At 48.9% G+C, this 25,889-nt stretch overlaps 1 protein-coding gene across 3 annotated transcripts in view; it reads right to left on the bottom strand.

The window, feature by feature from the left end:
• RFTN1 (raftlin, lipid raft linker 1) overlaps positions 1 to 25,004 on the bottom strand; it is a 177,735-nt gene extending 152,731 nt beyond the window's left edge. Inside the window, exons 1-2 of one of the 3 annotated variants that reach the window (XM_074371938.1) lie at positions 24,708 to 25,004; positions 6,721 to 6,873 (exon numbers count right to left, since the gene is read on the bottom strand). In XM_074371938.1, the coding sequence (XP_074228039.1) occupies positions 6,721 to 6,865 (145 nt within the window). In that variant the 5' untranslated portion in view covers positions 6,866 to 6,873; positions 24,708 to 25,004. Of the gene's footprint in view, positions 1 to 6,720; positions 6,874 to 24,350; positions 24,679 to 24,707 lie in introns of those variants that run through there. The other 2 variants (XM_074371934.1, XM_010966029.3) reach the window with 2 other exon arrangements.
• Between the last annotated feature and the right edge of the window lie 885 nt (positions 25,005 to 25,889).

Here is a 25,889-nt window from a genome sequence, read left to right as displayed (position 1 = left end):
ATGTATGTATGTATTTGGAGAACTGAATCACTGCTGTATACCTGAAACTCACATTGTAAATCAACTACACTTCAGTTAAAAAAAAAAAAACTTTTAAAATGAATTAAAAAAACTGATTAAATGCAACACTAAGTGATGAATGAAGAGCAACTGTAGTGATGACATGTGAAAAACAAAGCTACCAACTCTCACGCGTGGTGTTGGAAATGCAAAACGGTAGAACTACTTTGGAAAACAGTTGGGCAGTTTCTTACAAAAGGGAACACACACTTATCAATTCCACTCTGACATATTTACCCGATAGAAATGAAAACACGTGTCCACATGAGACATGTTCACGAATGTTCTCAGCAGCATTTTTACTAACCAGCCCCAAACTGGAAACAGCCCAAGCCGGTCCACAGGAGAACGATTAAACCAATCGCGGCACAGCCAAACAATGGAGTATTACTCAGAAACACAAAGGCGAGCTCCTGACGGAGACCAGGGCGGGGGCAAATCCCGACAGCATCATGCTGAGTGTAAGAAGTCCCCGAAGAATGCCTCCTGTCTGGTTCCACTCCTAGGTTGCTCTAAAGGAAGCAAAACTAACCTACAGTGACAGCAGATGAGCGGTTGTCGGGGGCAGGCATGAGGGAATCTTCTGGGGTGATGCAAAAGGTCCACATCTTGAGCATGGTGCAATCACACACGTGTTTACCTGCACCAAAACTCATCAAGCCATTCACTTCACATGGGTGTATTTTATTGAATGTAAGTTATACCTCAATAAAGTTATTCTTTTCCACACCCTCCAATAAAGTTATCTTTTATACTGAGACACCATCAGGAGGCCTGGCAGGTTGGCACTAAGCTCTCCTTCAGGTGCAGGAGAAAAATCCTCTGTGAATGGGGTTCAAACACTGATTCTGTTCCCACTTATGACTTACTACCTGTCAAGGTAACTTTCTCATCTGAAAAAAAAGAGAAAAATACCTTCCGTCTGGCTCTCAGGGCTACTTGGATGACCAAGTGAGAGCATTATCCGAAAATGCATTAAAGCGGGATCAGAGCAACCCCGTGCCCAGCAAACCCTCCTCCCCCACTCCCCGCCCCGTCACCTGCCAGTGAGCCACTGGGCCCACCATCTAATCTCTTGGCCCCGCCCAGTTCTCTTGTCCCTCCTGTCACTCCTTCCGCTGAGGCCATCTTCACCCTTTGCCTGATGACTGCAATGGCTTCCGAATGGTTTCCTTTCTCTTCAGTTTTATCTCTTCCATCTTTTTTTTTTTTAATGGAGGTACTGGGGATTGAACCCAGGACTTCGTGCATGCTAAGCACACGTTCCACCACTGAGCTATACCCTCCCCTCTTCTACTCTTTTTCATTGTAAACCCAGAGCGGGCTTTCCAGAACACAAATCTGATCATGTCACCTACCCTCACCCCGCCTTAAAAGCCTTCAGGGCTCTCGAGAGAGCCCAGACTCCTTAACCTAAGACATAAGACCTTTAGTCATCTGACCCTCATTCACTTCCCCCAAAGACCACAGTCCAACCAACCTGAACCACCTCCAGCTTCCCACATACGTAATGTGGTCTCCGTGTTCTGGTCCCTCCCACACATTGTCCCCTCTGCCTGAAAAGATCCCCTCCCCCGCCCTCATTCTCCCACCTGGCTAACTCCAAATCCACCTGCAGATCTCAAATCTTCCTTGACGCACACACACTTCCAACAAGACTATGGGCCACCACATCCCCTCTGTCACCAGCACGCTAGCATCGAGAACTACAATCACTTGGTTCTTCACCTGTAAAAGCTGTTGAAGCAATGTGGACTCGTGGGCTAGACCAGTGCCGTGGGCCACACTGTGTCCCTTCAAAATTCGCATGTGGAGGCCCCAACCCCCAACGTGACTGCATTTGGAGTAAGGAAGTAACTACTCTGAGGTTAATGTCCTTATGGAAGAGACAGGGCAGGGGTCACTTTCTGTCTCAGACACATGGAGACACGGCAGGAAGGCGGCCGTCTGCAAGCCAGGAAGAGACCTCTCAGCACAAACCCATCATGTTGGCCCCCTGAGCTCGGACTTCCCGCCTCCAGATCTGCAAGACAATAAATACCTGCGGTTTACACCGCCCAGTCTGGAGCACTGGAGCATTCTGTGACGGCAGGCGAGCGGACTAGGACAACATGACAATGGGAGACCCCGTCTGGTTCGCCGGTGTGTCCTCAGCACACCACCTCTGGCTCTGGTCGACATTCAGTAAGTATTTGTGGAATCGATGAACGGTCATCCTAGGGTTCCCAGTGAAGCCCAGGGCAAACTTTCATAATAGAAATTCTACATCTACCTGCACGAGAGATGCAGAGTCACACCTGGAACCGAGTTTCCTCCCTCAAAAGCCAACTAGAACAGCATCTCCTGTGACTCTGGGTTCTCCGCCTGCGCTGTCCAATAGGGTAGCCTCTGGCCCCACGTGAGGTGTGGCCAGCGTGACAGAGGAACCGCATTTTTCATTTCACTCAGTTGTAATCAATGACTGTATTTAAGTGGCTCTTGTACTGGACGGTGGAGGACCAGACAGGTCAAAGATCATGCCTCGGGCACTAACTTCATCAGACAGGTCGCTGACTGTGCCCACTGTCCCCAAACCAAACACACAAAAAGCACAGTGGATTCTCACGGACCTGACACCAGTAGCTTCCTTTTTTTTTTTTTTAACTGAAATACAGTCGATCTACAATGTTGTGTTAATTTCTGGTGTACAGCATAGTGATTCAGTTATACATATGTATATATTCCTTTCCAGATTCTTTTTCATTATAGGTTATTTACAAGATATTGAATAGAGTTCCCTGTGCTATCCAGTAGGACCCTGTTGTTTCTCTCTGCTGTATATAGTAGTGTGTATCTGCCTGAACTCCTAATTTATCCCACCCCCTCTTTCCCCCGCTGGTAACCGTAAGTTTGTTTTCTGTGTCAACACAGGCAGACCTCCAGCCGTGTGAGAGCGCCCGGCACAGAGAAGCTGGCAAAACGCACGCATCAAAGGGATAATGAGGCACCATTCTGCAGAAATTGTGATGTTTTATGGGCCCCCGTTTGTGATGAAACCCATCAAAGGATAGGTTCACCCCTCGGTGACCAGAATTAGTTGAAAATTTAAGGCCCAATCAGATCACCCAGAACTGAGATTTGGGGCAGCTTCCTTGCTTCACTGTGACTTTCTGGCTGCTTTTCGCCCCCCCCCCAGCCCCACCAGCGAGGCTGCATCCTCCAGTATCAGCCACAGCAGCACCGCGCTCTAGAAGCAGGGGACAAATAAAACCTGGACTTTTGTAAAAGTGCAGGTGGTCCCCTTCCTGCCTAAGCCAGCAGGTGGACGTGGGCTGACACCCTCGCCCCAGCTCGTCATTTGTTCAAGTCAGATGAGCACCGTCTCTACAACAATAAGCACGTTGCACGCTTCTTAAAAATCCCCAACGGCCCACACTGCACAGGGAGGAGGGGTCTGGGGCCCCTCTACGTGACAACACAAGCTTTCTAGCCAGTATGCTCTGCCTGGTGTTAACGCCTGTTTGTCTGGCACCTGGTGGTTTATGAGGCACAAGAGCTTGGATGCCCAAGAGACTTAGGTTCCAATTCTTCCCAGCCACTTCCAAGCACTGCATCTTTAGAAAAGTTACTTAACCTCTCAGAGGGTCCGTTTCCTCTCCTGCAAGAAAGGAATGAGTGTATCCCCACCTCACTGGGATGCTAGGACGTAAGAAACCACATGAAGACGAATGCTCACAGCAACTTAAATTGTCACAGCTCCAAACTGGAAATGACCCAGATGTCTGTCAACAGGTGAATGGAAAAACACACTGATAAATCCGTACACGAGACGACTGCTCAGAGGCACAACAGGAATGAACCACTGACACACCCAACAGCATGAACAACGAAATCGCAAAGTCAGTTGAGCGGGAAAAGCCAGACCCAAAAGACTCCATACCACAGGATTCCATCTATAGAAAACTCCAGCAAATAAAATCAGCGGCAGAAAGCAGATCGCTGGTTGTCTAGGGACAGAGAGTTGGGGAAAAGGAGAGACCCCAAAGGAGCAGCAGGACACTTTGGGGTGACGGGAACGTACTGCATCTCGATGAGGTGGTTCCATGGGTTTGAACACTTTACATGGGAGCGGTGTAGGCTGCTTAAATCATACTTCGGGAAAGTGAAAAGTTAAAAAAGAAATGAGATCAGGGAGCTAACGCCCTCCAACAGGACCTGGCACACAGCAGGCTCTCAACAAATGTCGGCTCCATTCTGGAGCAGCAATGAAAGAGAGCATCAGAACTCCTGGGAAGGGACTTGCGAGGCGGGCAGGGCCAGAGTCAGCAGGTGTAACAGGGTCTCTGAAGGTGGACTGGAACCCTGCCACTGAGGAGCCGCCGTTCCCAGCCAGAAAGCGCGGACAAGAAAGACGGACAGAAAGATGTGCAGGGCGTGGCTCTGCCCCCAAGGAAACACTCTTTTGAGTTTCACATACGACGGAATTAAAGTGTCACAAGGATGGTACTGACCAAGCGCAGGCGTGCAGAAAAGAGCCATTCCGGTGGGACGCATGTCCAGAAGGAGCAATTTCAGGTGGGTGGGATTTTGGCAACAGTGAGGGTGGGGCAGGCCCTGGGCAGGAGGAGGGGTCTGACCGCACTGGAAGGGAGGGTCCCGGTGGGGACAGCTAGCAAGGCCAAGGGCCCAGGCACCCTCACTCCACGCACAAGTGAGGGGGTCCGCAGAGCCTGAGCCCCAGCTGGCATCTCCCCATCCTTTATCCAGGAAACCAGCCAAAGGGTTCGGTGTGATCAGATTTGTGCTGTACCCCACCCAGCACATCCCACCTAGAGGGCGACGTGGTAATTAGTTCAAACAGTCGTATCTTTCAACTCAGTCATTCCCAGGGAAATAATCAGAAATGCGCACCAAGATGTATGTACCACACTGCATATCACAGCATGATTTTTAACAGCCCAAAGCCCGCAACAACTCCCATGTCCAATGAAAGGGGACCCTAAATAAATTACAGCACCCTGAGTGATCAAAGCGTATGTAGGCATTAAATCATGTTTTGGGAAACATCTGGAACGACAGGGTGTGTGCCTCACTATAGGATGTTAAGTTGCAAAAAAGTGGGATATAAAAATGTATGTCAAGGACTCATTCAGCAAGTATTTAGTGATTATCTACTGTGTGTCAGGCACTGTTTCCAGCACCGAGGACACAGCAGAGGATAAAAGAGACAATCCTGTACTCATCAGAAGGGAGTCTACCTTCTAATAAGGAAGGCAGACAATAAACAAGGAAATGAGTAACAATAAGCAAAGTAAATAGCACGTTGACAGCAGGAAGTGCTACAGAGAAAATCCAGAGGGGAAAGGGCTGGGGAGTGGGGGGAAGCTAGAAATGTTCAACAGGCAGGAGGTCAGGAGGTTTCAGAGAGAAGGGGGATAAGGATTTGAACCAAGGGTCTATCTGGGAGGACTTCCAGGCAGAGGGGACAGCCAGTGCAAAGGCCCTGAGGGGGTGCGGGAAACAGGCAGAATACACAGGAAAAAGAGCAGGAGGATGAGGCAGAGGGAGGCTGGTGCCCTTCGGGGTGGGGGAACCCCAGCAGGGCTCTGAGCAGAAGAGGGACGGGACCTGGAGAGGGGCGAGGAGAGGAGCTGGGAGACCAGCTGGGGTTTTTCCAGGGTTTTCCTAACTTGTTTTGATGGACCTATGTCTACTTCATAGTCAGAAAAAAACAGGTAATTCAATCAAAGAAAGCAGTGTGGGTACACAAGGCAGCAGAGAAACAAGGAAGGAGGCCAGGGGAACAGTTCAGAGAGGAGGGACGAAGCAGAAGGCGGCAGGAGGGCACGTGCTTCTGGAAGTTAACTCTTAAAAAAAGCTAAAAGTTCTCTTCTTAGTAATAAAAGAAATGTAACCACAGTGCAAAAAAAAAAATGAAAAAAAGAAAAAGAATTCCCCCATAATCTCAGCACCTGACAATCAGTATTTAACATTCTGCTGTATTTCCTTTCAATCTTGTTTCCCACAAATATAGATGGAGAGGACACTGCGGGCCATCCGAAAACCTAGTTTATGTGGTTCCCACTTGCAATTATTCCCCATTGGGCTTTCCCGTGTGCCAGTCTCCTCTCTGGCTGGGTAGGTAGCTTATGTAAACCAGGACCTGCTACCTGATTTCCCCACGACACTTCCCAACTCTCTGCACACAGTCGGTGCTCAGCAAATGCTCGGGATGAAAACACTGACCCGCACTTGCCAGTCACCCCAGGGCCACTGGGACGCTGGAGCATGGCACAGCCAAGCCCAATGGACTAACAGTCTGGAAAGACACCGGCAGACAAGGGGTAGGGGGATCTGGGGGGGACAGGCGGCTAATATGAGGTGATGGGCCGACTATCCTTCCCCACGTGGCTTCCAGGACGCAGAGTCTGCAAATGAGTTGGCCTGTGGGCCAAACTCAACCCACCCACTTGTGCTATTAGGCTCACACATGTTTTTAAATTTGTAACCACTTAAATGGGTTGCTAGCATTCAAAAAGTGAAAGATGTCACCTAAAAATCTGTATTTTTATTTCTGTAAGCAGTGCCTTCTAGACAGCCCTTTAGTTCCCTCCCCCACCAGCCCCCACCACTGAGCTGAGCCGCATCCCCGCCCAGCCCGGTGCTGAGCCCCATCCTCACCAGCACTTAAGGTCGTGAAGTCCAGGAAGCGGTATTCATAGGACACGTCCACCTTGGTTTCCACCTGAGGCCTCTTCAACGTCGAATAGATGTTTCCAGGCCGTTTGTCATCACGTTTCTCCAACTTGTTCAATCCGCAACCCATTTCAGCAGCTGTCAGCAAAAAAAAAAAAAAAAAAAGAGGGGGATGATTTTTTTTCTCCTGAGGTGATGTTTTTAAACACCGTCGTAGAAAAGACCCCCATCATTTCCCTGAAGAACCCATGAAGAACTCAGCCTTCCTGAAACCGAGAGTACAATTTAGCCTGCGGCCTGAACACCAGGGGATGGAAGCTCAGTACTCAGGCTGGCTCCGCTCACTGATAAGATACCATTACCAGCCAGCCTGTGATTTTGAAATGACACCAGAAACATACCTGTTTTATATCATCTTTTCCCTTATCTGGGGGAAATAATACCTCAGAGAGCCTCGGTTCCACTAGAACCCATATACAGGATTAAAAAATAGGATTTAAAAAGCAATAATGGGGCATTATGTTGTCAGCCCATCTGAAAAAAAGAAAAAAAAAAAAAACGAGATGTGTCACTTGGCTGTGGTTGCTAAGAGAAGATAATGAGTTGTTATTACAATTTCCAAACTCCCAAGTCCTGTCTACCCTGGACAGGAATCATTTAGACAGGAATTTACATTCTCCAGCCATTTCTAAAAGCAGATGGCGGTATTTTTATGGGCCTGGTCTAGAAGTCCCTGTGTATTCTTTTTTAGACCAAAGGTTTGCAGGGACAGGGTACGCGTCCAATCCTCAGGGAGGGTCGTTTCAGACCCATGAAGACTGGATGAACGCTAAGAGCAGGGCCGAAGACACTGGAAGCAGAAACCCATGTGTATCAGAGCACAGATCTGTGGCTACGGTATTGGAAGAAAATGGAGAAATGTGAAAAGAACGTGCACACGAGGGCGGGCCGGGAGTCCAGTCTTCAGGGGATTGAAGACAACGAGGGTTCTCTGTTTACTTAGGCAGAGTGACATTCATGAAATGCCGTCTTAGCCTCTCCCCAGACTTCAGTGGGAGAGAGCTGCCTTTTGAGCACTCAGCATGATCAATCCCTCCCTTCTCCAGGGCCCCTGTGCTGTTATCGGGACATATTTCACAAAATATTAACTGGCCAAGAATATCACCAACAGAAACGTGGTGGCCACTTCCTTTTCAAGATAAGAATTTCCTCCCGCTTGATCCATTCACAAGGTACCCGGCTTCCTACGGCAATTTGGCGAGTTCCAGAAAAAACAAGAGGAACCTCACAAAAGCCATGAGGCCGTGGAGGGAGGGGCGTGGAAGAGGCTGGTGCAGGGACAGCCAGGCTATTCTTTTCAGTAATTAAAAAGAGTCTGGAAGGATGGATGAGAACAGGAAGGTTTACTTATGCCTTAATAAGGGAACATTAGTGTCCAAAGGGCCAGCGCAGACATGATTTATGTGCAATCTGCATGAACTGATTACTCGTAAAATACTCTGCAGTTCTGCAGATATAATAGCTGATATGTACAGAGGCTGCACACTTAACTGCTAAAAAGTAAGCCAGCTGGCATCACTGGGGCAAAGCAGGAGAGAAATGGGCAGGGAGGACCCTAAGTGCTGGGGAACAGGTAACCTGGTGAGACGAGTACTGTCACTGCCGAAACAGAACTGGAAGTAACCCAGAGACTTTCCCAGTCACTCACTGGTCTTCCTCTCTATTAAGGTTTGAGTGTCTGGGGACTTCCTCAAAAATCTTCCCATTCTTGCTCTCCTCCTAAGTAAATTTCAGCATTAGAAATTCATTCCTTTGACAACACCCTATCTCGTATCACCTTTGAGTCTGCAAGTATCTCCCTGGGAAGGGCAACAAACCAAGCTCCTGGTAGCCATTAATACTTTAGTATGATTTAATTTCTTCTATCAAGGATAGGTTCACTGACAGCAGGAAAAAAAAAAAAAAGAGAGGATTCCAGGGATAAATATGAAAGACTCAGATAAATTTGGGGTTGGGGTGTATGCCAAAAAGTATTAGAAAAACTCCCAATTCATAACTTTGAATTTAAGGTTTCAATCAGACTATCTCAAACTTGAGGTCTCTGCCCAAATTCACCCCAAAGGGCACCACGTTTGTCTCACAGGACACGATGAGGCTCTGGGCAAATCATCTATGTGATCAGACACAGTACCAGTCAGCCATACCAGCCAGGAACATAGCTGAATCCTTGAGGTCTCAAATTTTAGGGATTAATTTGTTTGGAGTGCATGCAACTCTGGTTAAGTAAATGCATCTAAAACACAGTTCCTCTGGGAAGAGAGACATGCAGAGTCATCGCTAGCCACCCAAAGCTTAGTGTGAATGTGTTCCTCTTACTCATTCATGCAAGGGCCCTACCTTGCTTGCTACAGGCACACCCGTGTCCCTCCTGGTTCCCTCCTGCACTCTTCCACCAACCCCACCCCTGTCAAAACAGGAAAGACTTCTACATCACTTGAAAAATATCTACTGTAGTCCCTACTACGCTCAAACAAGTCAGTAAATCTAGCTTAGGAAAAGGAAAACAAAGATACAACAGTGCCTTCCAGGATGTTGTACATTTTGTAAACTTCACTATTGATGCTTTGAGGTTCCCAACCCCCACTCATGTTAGAATCCCACAAGAAGTGGGGGCCAGGGCTGGGGCTGGGCCTCCGAGGGCAGTGAGAGGTGGAGGCAGAGGGAAGAGGGAAGGCACAGTCTCGCCCGATGCAGGCCGATGGTGCCCAGCGAGGCTGCACATCCTTATCGCAGACATTCAGTGCGTGTCTCAGCGGAGTCGAGGTCTCTAGTAGGGCAGAAGGTAAATGGTAAGCATGATGGGTTTTTTTTTAATATGGCTCTCAAAGGTAACACTCCTTCCATCGAGAGGTGGGGGTCTGCGTCACCTCCCCTGAATCTGGGCTCCTTGACTGCTTGCAACAGAAAGTGTTGGAATGATGCAGTGCCAGTTTCTGGACCCCAGCCTTGAGAAGCTGGGAGCATCCACTGCCCAACTCTTGGGACAGCTGCTCTTGGAACCCAGCCACCATGCCATGAGGAAGCCCAAGTAGCCCCAAGGAGAGGCCATGTGGGGAGGAATGGACAGCCAGCACCAAGCTGCCAGCCATCGGGCCAGTGAGCCGTCTTGGAAGTCAAACCTCCGCCTCCGGCAAGCCGCTGACATCATGTGTGGCAGCAGAGACAAGCTGTTTCCACCAGACCCGCCAAGACGGCAGACTCTGGAGCAGAAGACGCCATTGTTACTGTTTTCAGCCTCTCATTTTGGTGTGACTGGTCATGTAATAATAGCTAATCTACACCCCGAGTTTGCTCCAAATGACCATGGCCAGCTGCCTCCCCGGCCGGGCACCAGCCTGCAGTCAGGGGCCTGCTTCAGCCGTTCACCCTTGGACGACATCTGAGATGTTTCCAGTTTAGGTTAATTCTGAATAAAGTGGCTATAAACATTCATGTGAGGATTTTTCTTAAATAAATTCTTTTTTTTTTAATTGAAGTATAGTCAGTTTAAAATGTTGTATCAATTTCCTGTTCACGGCCATCATGTTTCAGTCATCCGTATACATAAATATATTCCTTTTCATATTCTCTTTCATTATAGGTTACTACAGGAATATTGGATATAGTTCCCTGTGCTACATATATATATATATGTAGGACGTTTTTGTTTATCTATTTTATATATAGTAGTTAGTATCTGCAAATCTCAAACGCCCAATTTATCCCTCCCCACCCCTTTCCCCTTCTGGTAACTATAGTTTGTTTTCTATGTCTATGAGTCTGTTTCTGTTTTGTAAATAAGTTCATTTGTGTCCTTTTAACTTTTTTTTACATTCCACATATGAGTGCTATCATATGGTATTTTTCTTTCTCTTTCTGGCTTACTTAACTTAGAATGATGATCTCCAGGTCCATCCATGTTGCTGCAAATAGCATTATTTCATTCTTTTTTATGGCTGAGTAGTATTCCACTGTATACATAGACCACAACTAAATATAATAATATACCCCAATGTTCACAGCAGCACTATTACAATAGCCAAGACGTGGAAACAACCTAAATGTCCATAGACAGATGACTGGATAAAGAAGCAGTGGTATGTTTATACACATGCAGATTTTTATGCAGACATAAGTTTTCATTTCTCTGGGGTAACACCCAGGAGTGGGATTGCTGAGTTGGACAGTAAGTGCAGGTCCTCCTCATGAATGACCCACTCAGGTGTCCAGACGCTGGCCTGGGAGAAGCCTGGTGGAAGGTGAGACCCTCTGGGAGCCCTGGGGTTAGAGCCCCTCTGCACCTGCTCACCCTGGGGCATTAGGTCCCTGGTGGGGTCATGACCAGTGGTACTGCTCCTGGCTACTTTTCCTTTTGTTGTGACTGTCTGTTTTGTAAAGAACACTTGCTAAAAATCACCCGTGTGCGATGATATTTTCCCACTACTTCTCTATGGTCCATCCAACCCCTAGAGCTCTGCCCCTCCAAATTCCTACGGTCACTTGACATTGACACCTAAAGTAAACCAGGTGACCTTTTTTACGCGTGACTTCACTGCTCAATCAGCTTTGATTATTTTACAGTCATACAGAGATGTTTTTCCTCTTTTTATGTCTTTTTGGAGGGTAATAAATTAGGTTTACTTATTTATTTTTTAGAGGAGGTCCTGGGGGTTGAACCCAGGACCTTGTGCATGCTAACCATTCGCTCTACCACTTGAGCTATACCTTCCCCCACTTCTTTTTCTGTCTTTATCGTCCCAAAGGACATCCCTGCACCCATGCGTTTGGGTCTCTCTAGCATCAAGGCATCAAGAAAAATCATCCAAGAGGTCTTCAAAGGCAGAAGAAAGAAAGGAGTCCTTTCCCCATTCCTAGGGTGAGACAGTGGGAGAAGAGACCAAGAAATATACTTATAGTTCTCGAGCAGAAACTGGTTAAAAGTAATTAGGAACTGGAGGCTGATTAGGGAGGAAAATAAGGAAACCACTGGAAGGGTCTGAGGCCCAACTACACGGAGAGGACACTAGACATTGCAAATGCCCCGTAAGTAAAGATCCTTCAGCGATGACATTCTGGAAAATCAATTCTTGCTGAATCAAACCTGGAAGGAGGCGTATCTTTGGTAGAAGGTGGGGCCAATTCATGCAGCCACCGTCAGTTCCACGGAGAAGGACTGTATGCTCCAAGATCTCACAGTCACTCATCCAACGCACATTTATTAAGGTCTGATTTGAGTCACGCCCTCAGTTAGGAAATATGTAAGTGGAAAGACTCGGCTCTCCCCTCAAGGAGCTCACAGGTGACACTGAACAGATACACACGGGGCAGTGAGACTGGCTGTTGTAGAAGTCTGAGCAGAGCGCAGGACACGCACAGGAAATCTCCATCATGGAAAACAGGGCTCATTGCCCTAGACTTGGCTCCAGAAAAGGTTGATCAGCAATAGGGCTCAATGCCATGGGCCACTTTAAATGTTGAAATGTTCACCTTTTGATTTTCAAAGTATTTCTAATTTGTTTTTAAAATATTTCCCAAGATGCCCATAAAATCCTAAAAAACCACTTCAAAAAAGGATTACACCCTTAAAAGATTTTTTTTTTTCAGCTAGGGTTTAAAAAAAAAAAATCCCTCAGTTTAAAGGTTCTTTTTTATCATCAGTGAGCAAGCACGTATTTAAATAATGGGGGCAATAAAAGTAGTTATATTTTCAAATACAAATTAGTTTCATTAAGAGTGAGCCCTCACTCACCACACTAGCTGCTAATCTGAGGGTGACGGTAAAGCTAATTTTAACTGCCAACAGCTCCAGACAAGCAGCCAGAGGTGGGGCAATGATATGCAACAATGCTGGATCAGGTGCTACACTTATCCTTTATTTCTACACTCAAATCCCACATGTGAAGATGTAAGTGTGTTTACTGCATCATTCAGGCACTCAAAGTAAGCACTGGTGATTCAAATCAAGAAGCTTCCACAGAGTCAAGGATGTAGCTCAGTGGTAGACTGCATGCTTCGCATGCACGAGGTCCTAGGTTCAATCCCCAGTACCTCCATTAAAAAAAAAAAAAGTTTTTACATGATAAGAACATCTCTCTCCACCCAGAAATGTAAATAAAACCCAAAAATCCAATCAACCTTTCAGAAGGCGTCAAATCTTGACATCCTACAAACCATCTAAGACAGAAGTCCCAGGAAAACTAAAACTGACCCCTTGGAAGTGTTCCTATTCCACACCAGGAAGAGGACAATCTACATGAAATGGGATTATTTCACGGTGCCACTTTTTAAAAAGTGCCTATGTGTGTATCAGTACATCAAAATCCACGTTCTTTCGTTAGCTGGCAAGACAGAGACCACAGCGTTCACAGAACTTTCCTCCGGGCCGTGAGGTCACGGGTAGCGTTTTCTTTATGGTTTTCTCTATATTTCAAGTTTTCTGTGCTGCATGTGCATTACTTTACTTTTCCAGCTGAAGACCACAAGGTGTATCACAGCCAGCCTCCAAGAGGGCCCTGGCTAACCCTCCTGGTGTGCACCCGTGGGCCCCTCCTCACTGAACAGGGCTGATCTGTGTAGCCAGGAGGATGTGGTGATGGATCAGCGTGATTTCCGAGGCGAAGCTGCAGGAGGTGCCATGGGCCCCACCCTGCTCTGTCTCGGCTCACTCACTCTGGGGGGAGCCAGCCCCCGTGTTGTGAGGACGCTGTATCAACCCCACAGAGGTTGATACACAGAGAGGCCTCCACCCAACAGCCACGACCAACTCCACACCCAGGTGGGAGCAGACCCTCCGGCTCCAGGAAAAGCTTTCAGCCTGGCCTGCATCCTGATCGCAATCTCAAGAGAGACCCTGGGTCAGAACCACCCAGCTCAGCTGCTGCTGGATTTCTAGCTCACAGAAACCGTGGGAGAGAATAAATGTCTATGACTGTTTTCGGCGGCTAAGTCTGGGAGCCACGTGTCACACGGCAAAAGATAAGGCACGTGGGAAGAATGTGTATTCTGTTTTCACAGACATAGAGAACAAACTTATGGTTACCAGGGTGAAAGGGGATAGAAAGGGATAAATTGGGAAATCGAAAATTGCACCTCTTGGGGAATGATGGAAATGTTAGCTGTCTTGATTGTGGTGGTGGTTTCGTGGGCATTTACAGCTATCAAAATTCATCAAAGTAGACATCTGAAATATGTGTAGTTTACTGTACAGGAACCATACCACAATACAGGGGTTAAAAAATAAAATAAAATAAAGCTAAGGCAAACAAGGGGTCTTTACATTATCAAAAGAAAACACCTGCTTACCACCCCTCCCCACCCCACCCCACGTCTCGGTGGCATCTGATCCAGACTTTCTCTCCAGCCAGCCTCTATCACGACCACCCTTAACTCAAAAGAGCCCGCACCCCACCCCCCGCCCAGAAGAACCTGCTACTCAGAGTGTGGTCCTCAGACCAACAGCCCTGGCACCACTGAATCCGCATTTCCACACGTGACTCACTCAAGTCCGAATCACAGGAAAGCTGGAGCAGCCCTGGGCTGGGCTGTTCCCTACCCTGGATGCACGCTGCAATCACGGGAGAGATGTTTCGACGTCCTGATGCCCAGGCATTTGGGGGTGGGGCCCAAGCATCATTCTTTTAAGATCGCCCTAAGTGTTTCTCACTGACATGCCAGGCGGAGACTCAACGCTCTCAGAGCAAACCCCGTCTTTTCCAACTCCTGACCCTCTCCGATCTCCTAACACCCAGGCCCCAGAGGCCTGGGGTCTCTCTTAAGCTGCTGAGCTGGGGCTGAGAAGCACAGTCTAGAAGAACGTGGCCTCGCTCACCCCTGTGGTCCCACCCCCACCTATGAATCTCTCCGGACCTGACACTCTCCCTTCCCAGGCTCTCTGCTGCCCTCGCAAACACAAGCGCACCCCTAAATTCTACCCCAGCTTCCTGTCCTGCTCTCTTAAAATTACTTTCACTATAAACCATGCCAGACATATGAATAAGGAGAGAAAATGAGACATCTATGTACCCAGTACCCTGACTGAACAAATTTTATTTGCTCACACTTTTTATTTTTGAAGAAATATGACTTTTGGGATGCAGCCCTCATGTGCCTCCCTTTGTCCCAGATCTTCTGTCTCTGTTCTTACTCTTATACAAGGTACTCGTAACACCGAGAACAATTCCGGGTGAAGCTTCCGAGATTTCCAGGTCATGACATCCCCAGTTCACAGCATCCCCAGGCTAAAATCCACATCTCCAGTTCACTTGCTTTTTTTTTTTTTGGTGTCTGGAATTTGCTTTTATGTAATTTTTTTCACTTTTTTTCATTGAGTAATAGTCATTTTACAATGCTGCGTCAAATTCCAGTGTAGAGCACAATTTTTCTCCAGTTCACTTTATTAAGTAGTCAGGTCCAAACAACTCAGTAGCCTTTTGAAAGAACAGAATACACAAGGTGAAAGAAAAAAAACCTCTTCTCTCTTCACCCTTAAGTTCCCATAATTACTAATGGGCTGTGCGCATCTGTTTGGCACCAGGCAACATCTCAGAGCTGGGAATCCCATTGGACACCACCAGCCTCACTTCCTGTTCTGCAGTCATTTCCTTAGCGACCACCCAACATCCAGCCTTGCAAAGCTATGAAGTCATCGCAAGGAAGGCGGGGCCCTCTGACGTGGATGTGTGCACTCCCTTGGGCTGGCTGTGAGTGTGGTGTCCAACATGGCAAGTATCACCATGCTTCCCTCTAAAACCTAAACCATCCCTTGCCGTAGCGCCCTGTGCAGTTTGGGAACCTCCCATATAGGGACTCGCTGTGTCATGGCTCAAAAACGTCACACAATTGCATCATCTCCTCCTTTGCTATCAGAACCCCTCCTAGCCTGACTTCTCTCTGACTCTCACAGAACAAGCTCACAGACCATGCTCACAGACCCATTTCAGCATCTTCACTTGGAACTTTCCCGGCATGTCTGGATGAATACACCCCAAAGAGAACGCAACATCCTGCCCTAAAGCCTGTCCTTCCTCCTGGGTTTCTGCGGATGGTACCACTGCCCTCGATCTCATCCAGGCTCCAGACGCCAGGTATCAGCCTCCTCCTGCCACCATTCTCACCCTTGCAGCTAGCGGGGTGCCAAGCGCTGGGGACACTTCCCATCCCGCCACTGCCTCCTCCGGACTGTCGGCAGCCTTCCTCTCCCCCGGCTCCCCTGGTCTCTCATCCACCTGATGCCTAGCATCAGTGTTTGCCAGGTCCACCATTCTGCACACACAAGTGGCTCAAAGAGCAGAAATCACACCTGCTGCCCAGCTTGGAGTCCTCAGCCTGGACCTCACCCACCCTCCCTCCTTCCCAGCCCTGCAGCCTCTGCTCCCTGCACGTACCCTGGAACCGGGCTGGGCTGAGCCAGTGCTGTCCTGCCTACACAGCAGGCTTCCAGACACCCTTCCTTTACCTCCACTTGACCCCCCGCCTGACACCCCTTTCCCTGCCATCTCCACCTTTTGTACTCAGGTCAGAGACACAGAACCAGGAGGATAGCGCGCACGTGCGCGTGTGTGTGTGTGAGAAGAAATCTACAGAGATCTATGGAGAGGGAAGTCAGGGCAGATTTGTTTAAAGGACTTGTTTTTGGGCTTGGCAGCTGGCCAGTCCAAAATCTACAGGGCCGACTAGCAGCCCAAAAACCCAGGGAAGTGGTGATGGCAGACCCGAGTCCCAGGGCTGCCTAGAGGCAGAAATCCCTCCTTACTCCTCGGGAGACCGCAGTCCTTTCTCCTAAGTCCTCGGACTGGCTGGACGAAGTCCACTCATATTACGAAGGGTGACCTGCTTTACGAATTCAAACGTTAATCACATCTTTCAAAATCCCCCGCAGCATCACTTCCACTGACTGCCATTTGAGCAGAAACCGCCGCCTAGCCAACCTGATACGTACAATTAACCATCACGCCCTCCCTCAGCACATGTCCAACTGCTGGGGCACCAAAGTGAACCAGGGGACACAAAACAAAACAGAACAAGAACAGCCCCGCCCTCACGGACCTTAATTTCAGGAGCAGAGAAACAGATACTAGACACATTAAAAATAATGAATGAAGTTTTCATCTTAAAAGCACATCACGTAAAGACACGTGAGGCAGGGAAGAGGGATCGCAAGTACAGGGGAGGAGGCGCAATTTTAAAGAGCCCTCAGGGCAGAATTCCCCTGGAAGGTGACAGTGAGCAAGATCCCAAGGAAGGTGACAGAGCAACAAGGGGGCAGGTGCCACTGGCATGGTGGCCGCAGGTGCAAACAGCCGGAATGTCCCGGAGCCGCCCAGGTAGGTGGGGCCGGGCAGCCGTGGTCAGGATTCTGGCTTTGTCCCAAGTGAGATGGGAGCCCTCAGGTGGTTTCCAGCTCAGGGAAGACATAATCACTCTGACCCTGGGAAAAGGGAAACCAGATGGTGATGAGGGGGGCGCCGCAGCTGAATTCTGGATACGTTTTGAAGGCAGGCAGTGGGATGGACTGGTGGTTTGGAAACAGGTCATGAGAAAAAGAGAGCACCCTAGACGCTTCTAGGGTCTGTGACCTGGGAGGCTGGGGCGGCCCTGGGAGGGGCAGCTGGACAAGGAGAGACGGAAGTTTGCTTTGGATGTGTTAACTCCGTCCAGGTGGAGGTGGTGTGGACCAGTCCTGAGTTCAGGGGAGAGCCCTGGGGCTTTGGGGATGGCCTCGTCCTCCCAGGGACAGCAAACTTCTCGAAGGCAGCCACATCTCTTTTGTCCCCAACAGCAGCTATCCCGATGCCCTGCCCCAACAATGGACAATAAGTACCTCCTCCATCAACATTCTTCGGGAGTACGACAGGTGCCTATCATCCGGGACGTTTCTGGATGGAATATTAGCCTGTCACCCTCAAGTTCACCCTCCTAACAGCACAGCATAGCATACGGCTCTCAAGCCGGACCACTAGCTGAGTGACCACCAGGAAGCCACTTAGCCTCAGGGTTCTCAACTCTGAAATGGGGATAACCGCAGAACCCACCTGTAGGGGGAGGACTAAATACGTGACTACTGGGCAGGGCTTGGAAGAGCCCAGGCACCCAGAGAAAGCTGCCTACGTGTTAACTGTTGTCAGCACCAGCACTAGTGTGACTTGTTCTCCAGTATAAAGACTCCTGTCAACCTGACATCATTACACCACACTGAACGGTGCTCATAAAGTGTCCCAAGACACTGGAGAAGTCCCGAAAGACCTCTTTAAATTAAGGAAGTATTTACATGAAGAGTCTGATGTCCTGTACTCTGTATTTCTGAAATTCGGTTACAGCTGATACGGTTGTGTTCCATCAACCAGAGTCTGCGATGCACCTGATCTCTTCTCATTCGACTTCATGGATAAGGTCTATTATAAACATTTCTCCAAATCTGGGGAATTTGGGAGTTCTTCCACAAAACTTGAAGGCTTCCCCAGCAGTACTTCCTCGGGGTGAAACACTAAGTAGGGAGTTCACACACACAAACACACGAACAGAAACTGATGATCCTCTGCAAAGAATAAATGCCGTCCATCCAGGGGCATCTGGATGGGCCAACAGGATATTTCAGTTGTAAAAGCCAAACCAAATTGTCAGTGATGTGCAGCCGGCTTGCTGCTTGAAAAAGTGTGGAAACAGCCAATACAGCCTCATAAAGTAACATAAGAGTTGATGAGTCTCAAACATGCTGGGCAAACAGAGCTGATGCTGACTCCCCAGCCCTGATGGGTCTGGGGGTCCCTCTCCTCTGAACCGACCCTAAGTGGTGGACACCGCGGAGGAGGGGAGAGCCGAGCACCCTCCCCACCACCATTCACCACCAGGCATGATGCTGCGGGCCCTCCAGCACCCCCAACCCACGGGGACAGGCCAGACCCAGGAAAACGCCCAACCAGCTCGCAGGTGCCCCAGACGGTGTCTCCTCCACCTCAGTCTTGGCAGGTAGCCATCACGCATACAATGCAACCTGATTTTCTAGCTCTTTGGTTCTGGCCCCGCTGAGAGCGATTTTTCTTCCTCAATTCCACCCAGGTAGGGAGTAAGTCCCACAGATGCATATTTAAAAGCTGAACAGAATTCTTATTTGGAGAGCGAGGAATTAACAGGACTCAAGCCGTGACCAGAGCTTGCCAGCGTACCGATCTTTTCAGAGAAAGCATCTTGGTAAAATACACGGTGATGATAACGAAAGCCCCTCTGGGGGCCCAGGAAAAAAGGGAAACTCAAACTGATGTCAAAACCTGAATGTGAATGGGAGGGAAAAAAATCACACACACACAAACACACACACACACACACACACACACACAAAGACACACACACCTTTAAAAGGTAAACATAAAAGAAATGTCTGGCTACATTTATCTCTTTGTCAGTGAAAAATAGCCAAGAGCGTTGCCAATTCTTAAGCTGAAGGGAAAAAGAGATGTGCTTACTGTCGAGTAACACCATCAAACAGAATTTCCAGCGAGGATGAAAATAATGTACATCTGTCCTGCCCGACTCGGCAGCCAACAGCCCCATGTGGCCTTAGAGCCCCTGAAAGGTGGTCAGTGAGACTGTGGAACAAAATTTTTTACTTTATTTCATTTTAATTCATTCATACTTAAATGTAAATAGCTACATGTAGCTGGCTACTGTACTGGACAGCTCAGAGACAGACACTCAAACCAAACAGCTGGCAATGTCTTTCTTTCCCTACAATAAAATGACAATCATCATCAACCAATAACATCTTAAGTTGTCACCAAAATGCATACCTCTGTCTAGGCCTCAGATCTCAGAAAGCTTAAAACAAAATGAAAAAGAAAAAAGACTTAAGAAAGTGATTCCAAATACACAAACAGCTCATACAACTCAATAACAAAAAAGCAAACCACCCAGTGAAAAAATGGGCAGAAGACCTAAACAGGCATTTCTCCAAAGAAGACATACAGCCGATAAGCACATGAAAAGATGCTCAATACCGCTAATTATCAGAGAAATGCAAATCAAAACTACAATGAGGCATCACCTGACACCAGTCAGAATGGCCATCTTTTAATAAAAGTCCACAAATGATAAATACTGGAGAGGGTGTGGAGAAAAGGGAACCCTCCTAACACTGCTGGTATGATTGTAAATTGGTGCAGCCACTATGGAAAACAACATGGAGATTCCTTAAAAGACCAAAAACTTAACCCAGCAATCCCACTACTGTGCGTATTTCTGCAAAAGAGGAAAACTCCAATTCAAAAAGATACATGCACCCCAATGTTCACAGCAGCACTATTTACAATAGCCAAGACATGGAAGCAACCTAAGTGTCTACCAACAGATGACTGGATAAAGAAGCTGAGGTATATTTATACAATGGAATACTACTCAGCCATAAAAAACAATAAAGTAATGCCATATGCAGCAACAAGGATGGACCTAGAGATCGTCATACTAAGTGAAGTAAGTCAAAGGGAGAAATGCAAATATCATACATGATATCACTTATATGCGGAATCTAAAAAAATATATATACAAATAAATTTATTTACAAGCCAGAAACAGGCTCAAACATAGAAAACAAAAGTACGGCTACCAAAGTGAAGGGATAAATTAGAAGGAGTTTGGGATCAGCAGATACAAACTACCATGTATAAAGTAGATGAACAACATGGTCCTACTGTACAGCACAGGAAGCTCTTTTCAATATCCTATAATAACCTATTATGAAAAAGAATATATATATATATGTATAAAAAACTGAATCACTATGCTGTACACCAGAAACTAACATTGTAAATCAACTACACTTCAATAAACAAAAAAAAGAAACTTTTTATTAAATTAAAAAAGAGAGTGATTGCAGGGTGCCATTTCTTGCAACTCTGTTCCACCTCTCCAGTTGACACTTCTATTCTACGATGGCTTCATGCATCTGGAAATCTGTGCTTGCAGATGGAATCTGCATTTGCAAAACCAGAACATCCCAATCTCTTCCCTTAATGTCTAGGAAACATGAAAATGTGAACTCAGGGCAAGTTACTTAACCTTGCTAAGTGTCAGTTTCCTTAAGGCCAAAATGCATATAATAACAGTATCCGCCTTTCACAAGGACAACACTCAGGAACTTCACGCAACGTGCTTGACAGTGCCTGGTGAGGAGTGGGCACTTGGCAAGGGAGTAGCTATGATTATTATTTTGCTAAGAACAACAGTAAAATCTGTAATAAAATAAGAACGGTGCTACTAGAATGAAAGTTCACAGTTGGCACAGTTTTCCTAACACTTTGGACCTCTTTCCCAGGCCACAGTAAAATATGTCTTGGGGTCCTGACATCTCAGCCCTCCCTGTCCCCCTCCTGAGAGGCAGTCACCCAGAGGGGTACTGAGAGTCGCAGGACTCATTCGGGGCCCCTGCTCTGTGGCAGGCGCCGTACTAGGCTGTCGGATGAGGAGAACAGTCCCCCACACACAGCCCAGTGTCTTAGGACTCAGTCCTATTTGTCATCTGACCCCACTGAGACCCACCGGCGAGATGCAAAAACTTCATCCTGGGGACCCAATCAGGCAGGAGGCTCAATTCCTGTTTCCTGGATCAGCCAAACCAGGTCTGGCTACTGGTCCACTGACAGGGACTAAGGTGTAAGGGGACCCCAGGGGGAACAGCCCATGTTCTCTGCCAGGACAATAAGGGGGTGTTGACAGGCCAAAACACTTGGACAGGAGAGCTGTTCTTAGAGCCTTCAAAAACCTCAACTCTGATCTACCTCCCAAAGCAGACATCACCACTTTCAACAACCAGCTGCACAGGCCGGTGAGATCCAACAGGAATCTCCACCAGGTTCACAGAAACCAGACCAACAGGCCAAAAATCCCCCAGGACTTTTGAAGCAGAAGTTTCGTGGAACTTCTTGAGGGTTATTTTTCTTTATATAGAAAGCACTCAATCTTCTTTCATAATCAAGGGTATGTTCCCCTGTGGAATTCCCTTCTCTGAAGATCTCTAAAAATAAAATATTTGTCTGATTGTCTGCAATAATTTAAGAGTAAACCCATTTCCTGGAAGAGTCAGGGACCTCTCTCAGCTCCTCCACCTATGGAAACAACGTGATTCAGATGGTTTATGGGTGGTCCCAATTTCTGGCCCCCTCTGGCCCCGGAAGAACACTGGTCGACCACGCTCCTGACTTTGGGAGAGGAAAATCAGTGGTCGTATCTGGAATCTCACATTTGGCTTCTTTGCTGGTGGGAGTGCAAAATGGTACAACCATGCTGGGAAAAAGGTCTAACAGTTTCTTATAAGGTGTACATACATCTTTCTTATGCCCCAGCAACCCCACTCCATTCACCCACGAGACGGGACAGCGTATATCCCCAGAAAGACTTGTACACAAATATTCATCACAGCTTCATTCACAGTCCCCTACCCCCAAACCTGAGAATAACTCACATGTCCATCAACAGGGGAATGCAAAAACACAATGTGGTAGAGACCTAGCCTGGAATATAACCTAGCAATTGAAAAAAAAAAAAAAAAAAAAAGACCAAATGACTGGTACTTAAAACATGGATAAATCTCTAGGAAGTTCAAGACCAGTCTAAACGAACTTGGAGTGAGAAACAACCAAAGCAGCCGGTTGCCACATAAGGGGTCGGGGCAGGGACTGACTGGGAATGGGGGTGAAGGAACTTTCTGGGGGTGACAGCTACATTCTCTATCTTGATACTGAGGTTACACAGGTGCACGCGTCTGTCAAAACATTATGCAAATGTTACTCTCAAGGTTTGCACATTTCACCATATGCATATATGTATGTATATATAAATTCACCCTATGTATAAATTTTACCTTAGGAAAATCATGTGCATAGATTGAATAATAAAATGTGTGCTGAAATGTTTCGAAGTGATCTGGACCAATGTCTGTATTTTAATTTAAAATACATAAAACAATAATGGTCAGGTGTATAATAAAGCCAATACTGGAAAATCACAGAGTCTAGATATGGGTATTTGGGTGGTCAATGTTCTCGCCACTTTTCTGTATTTTTTAAAACAAGATGGGCAGGGAAAAGCGTTCCAGTGCCCTCTCCTCAGCCCACCAACTTAGCAATTGAGCAAGACACCAATGACCACCAAGACATGGGTTCCTTTAATTTCAATTCTGTTTAAAAGTTAGGACTGGAAGAACACAAGTGGCTTTACAGGAACTCCCATCACTCATGCCAAAGATTTTCTGCCTGCTTCCCTACAGACAAAGCAATTATTTGAACGGAAGCCAAAAATTCCTGCTTAAGAGGGAGAAAAAGAACTCACTGACTTGTACCCCCAATTTATTCCCTTTCAATTCTTGCACCAAATCTATTAGCTCACTGCACCCCACTTCCATCTGCCCCATGTCCATGCAGCCAAAAGACAAACAAAAGAGAAACCAACCCAGTGACTTGCTATACAAAACGCAGCCAGTGAATGACGTCCCAGCTCTCTGGCCAGAAACCCCACCAAAGGCAGAAGAGGAGGCAGAGCTCCATCCGAGGTTAAAGTGATTTCACTGAGGTTAGCACACACGCAGCAAAGAGCCCCAAACAGCCTGCTGCTTAACCCTTCTGTGGGATGGTGACATCTGGGGTCACTTGAACTTGGTGGGGAATTCAGCTGTTCAGAGGGACAAATTAGGAATCCCTGCCGCCAGGGGACACGTGGGGTGTAGGGCACGCCCCACCCACAGGCCCAAAGGTCGCTCACATTACGCCTGTCCTTCCGCCTGGCAGGGCCTCACTTATCCTGAGATGACACAGGATAGCAGGGACTGGAAGACTCCTGGCAGGACTGCACCCAGCATCTGAAAACAGCTGTACTAATTACAAGAAGAGACTGTTGCTGGGAACCGGGGCAGCCACTCAAATGCAGGGATTGGTGTCAGACTTATTTTTTTGTTTAATACTTTTTGTTTGTTTGAAGCCCCCTAAGGAACTCACAGACACCATCGAGGGTGCCTGGGATCAGCCACAACGCACAGGGCAGCAATCAACAGGGAGGCAGCGTGCCCAAGGAGTGCACCTTGGCCTCCAAGCCGTTCTCGCGGTTCTCGCTACCAAAGACACTTTAGGTCAAGGGCACAGCCCTGGCCCAGGAGGGGGCTGTGCATGGCGGGCCACCAGGCTTCCAGAAAGAAACGCCGCCACCACCCCCGCCCTGACCCTGGAGCCTAGGAAAGTGGATGAGGACGAGGGGGAAAACAACAACAACAACAACAACAACAACAACAACAACAACAACAACAACAACCCTACAGAGGGAAATGCCCGTTTTCAGGGCCGGGGACTTCCCATGCCCCGAGTCTCTGGGCGTCCAGTAGCCCTGGCGCTTCCTCTGAACGCGCCGCAGGTCTGTTCCCGCCCATCCAGTACCACTGCCCCGGGAACAAGCCCCTGTCCCAGGGCGCACATGGAAGGGCCGGGAGGCGTCTCCACCCCACCTCGCCCCAGCCCACCCCAGCCTCGCGCCCTCCCGAACCTGGACTCCGCGGCCAGCCTGACCTTTGCCGAGCACCCCAGGCAGCAGTGTCCTAGACCCACCTGTAGCCTCGGAGCTTCCCTCCGCTTCCTTCCTAGGCGTCCTCGAGCATGAGGAATCCACGATCCCCAACAGACTGCTCTGAGGTGCCTCTCCCCATAGCGCGCCAGATATGATTTTTTTTAACCAAAAAGTTGGCCCAAGACCCCTGCGTCCCATGGCTCCGGGCCCGACCCCATCCAATCCCGGCCGGGGGCGCGGGGGACCGAGGAAGGTGGCCCTCGGGCAGCCCCGACGCCTGGGAAGCACGCCGAGCCCCGGCAACCTGCAGGGAGGCGCCCCGTGGGGCTCCCCCTGCCCGCCGGGGTCCCGCTCCGCCGGCGCCCGCCTCCGCCCCAGTCCTGCAGGCGCGCACCTACCGTTCTGGACGAGCCGAGGAGAAGGCGCGGGCGCGGGCTCCCGGAGACAGCGTGTTCCGTCCCGGGAGGAAAGTTTGTGCCATGCAGAGGCGGCGGCGCGGGGAAGGCGTGGGCGCCGGTGGGTGGGGACCGGGGAGGCGGCGCGGCGTGCTCGTGGGTCCGTCCCTCCCGCGACTCGTGCGTCCGTCTGTTCCTCCGAAGAGCCCGCGGCCGCCGCGCTCCCGCTCGCTGCGCCCTGAGCCCGGCGCGCTCCGGCTCCAGCCCCGACGCGCCCCCGTCGCCGCTGCGCGTCCGCCGGCTACACTTCCTCTTCCTCTGAACTCATGTGCAAAATATGCTGCGCTGCATCTTCGGGGGAGCTGCGCGGCCCCTGACAGCCGCCGCCTGAGCAGCCGGCCCGCCCCGCGCCCGCTCCGCGCTCCCTCCGCGCCGCCGCGTCCACGAGGCCCGCAACCTGCGCGCTACGCACGCCGCCCCCGCCGCCCCCGCCCCCCGCCGCCAGCGACCCTGGCGGCCCTTTGGCGCGGAGGTCAGAGGCTCGCTCACCCACCCACCCTCTCCACCCCCTCCTAGCCGAACGCGTGCGCGTCAGGAGCGCGCGTGGGGGACTGGGACCCCTCAGAATTGGGGCTGGGGTTCTGAAGGGCTACTGCCACCAAACTGCTGATGGCGGGGGGGCGGGGAGGAGAGGGAGGATCATTAAGAGAGCACCGTTCCTCCGCCCTATTCCACAGGTGGGCCCCTCCCCAGGCGGCTACTTTATCTGGGAGTTAGTGCTTAGGGAGGGGGATGATGCCACTGTCCCCACCAACTTCAGGCGCCCAGAAGGTTTGAGAAGATCTGGGGAACCATCTTGGCCTCGCAACTTTCGGCTGCCCAAGGAGACGGTTATATAAATGAAGCGCCAGGCCAGGGCTGCGTTAGTGAAGGAAAAATGGGAGGCAGTGAACCCGTTATAAAAGTCTTTCTTCTTGGAGCTTTTTAAACAAAGCAAAATTACAGTGTAAGGGTCAATAGTGGGAACCCCAGAGCCAAATCCCTAGGTGGGCCTCCTGGCCTCCATCCGTGTTTTGCATGACTTGGGTTAAGTGACTTAACTGCCCTGGGCTAGCTTCCTCCTTCGTTAAATAGCATTTTCTCATGGGTCTTACACTTCAAGTGTTTAGAAAAGCACTCTATAAC

This window comes from Camelus bactrianus, chromosome 1 (genome assembly GCF_048773025.1).
Source record: "Camelus bactrianus isolate YW-2024 breed Bactrian camel chromosome 1, ASM4877302v1, whole genome shotgun sequence".
Lineage (NCBI taxonomy): Eukaryota > Metazoa > Chordata > Mammalia > Artiodactyla > Camelidae > Camelus > Camelus bactrianus.
The sequence above is the reverse complement of the archived record's forward strand: the minus strand, read 5'-3'. Positions and strand labels throughout refer to the sequence as shown.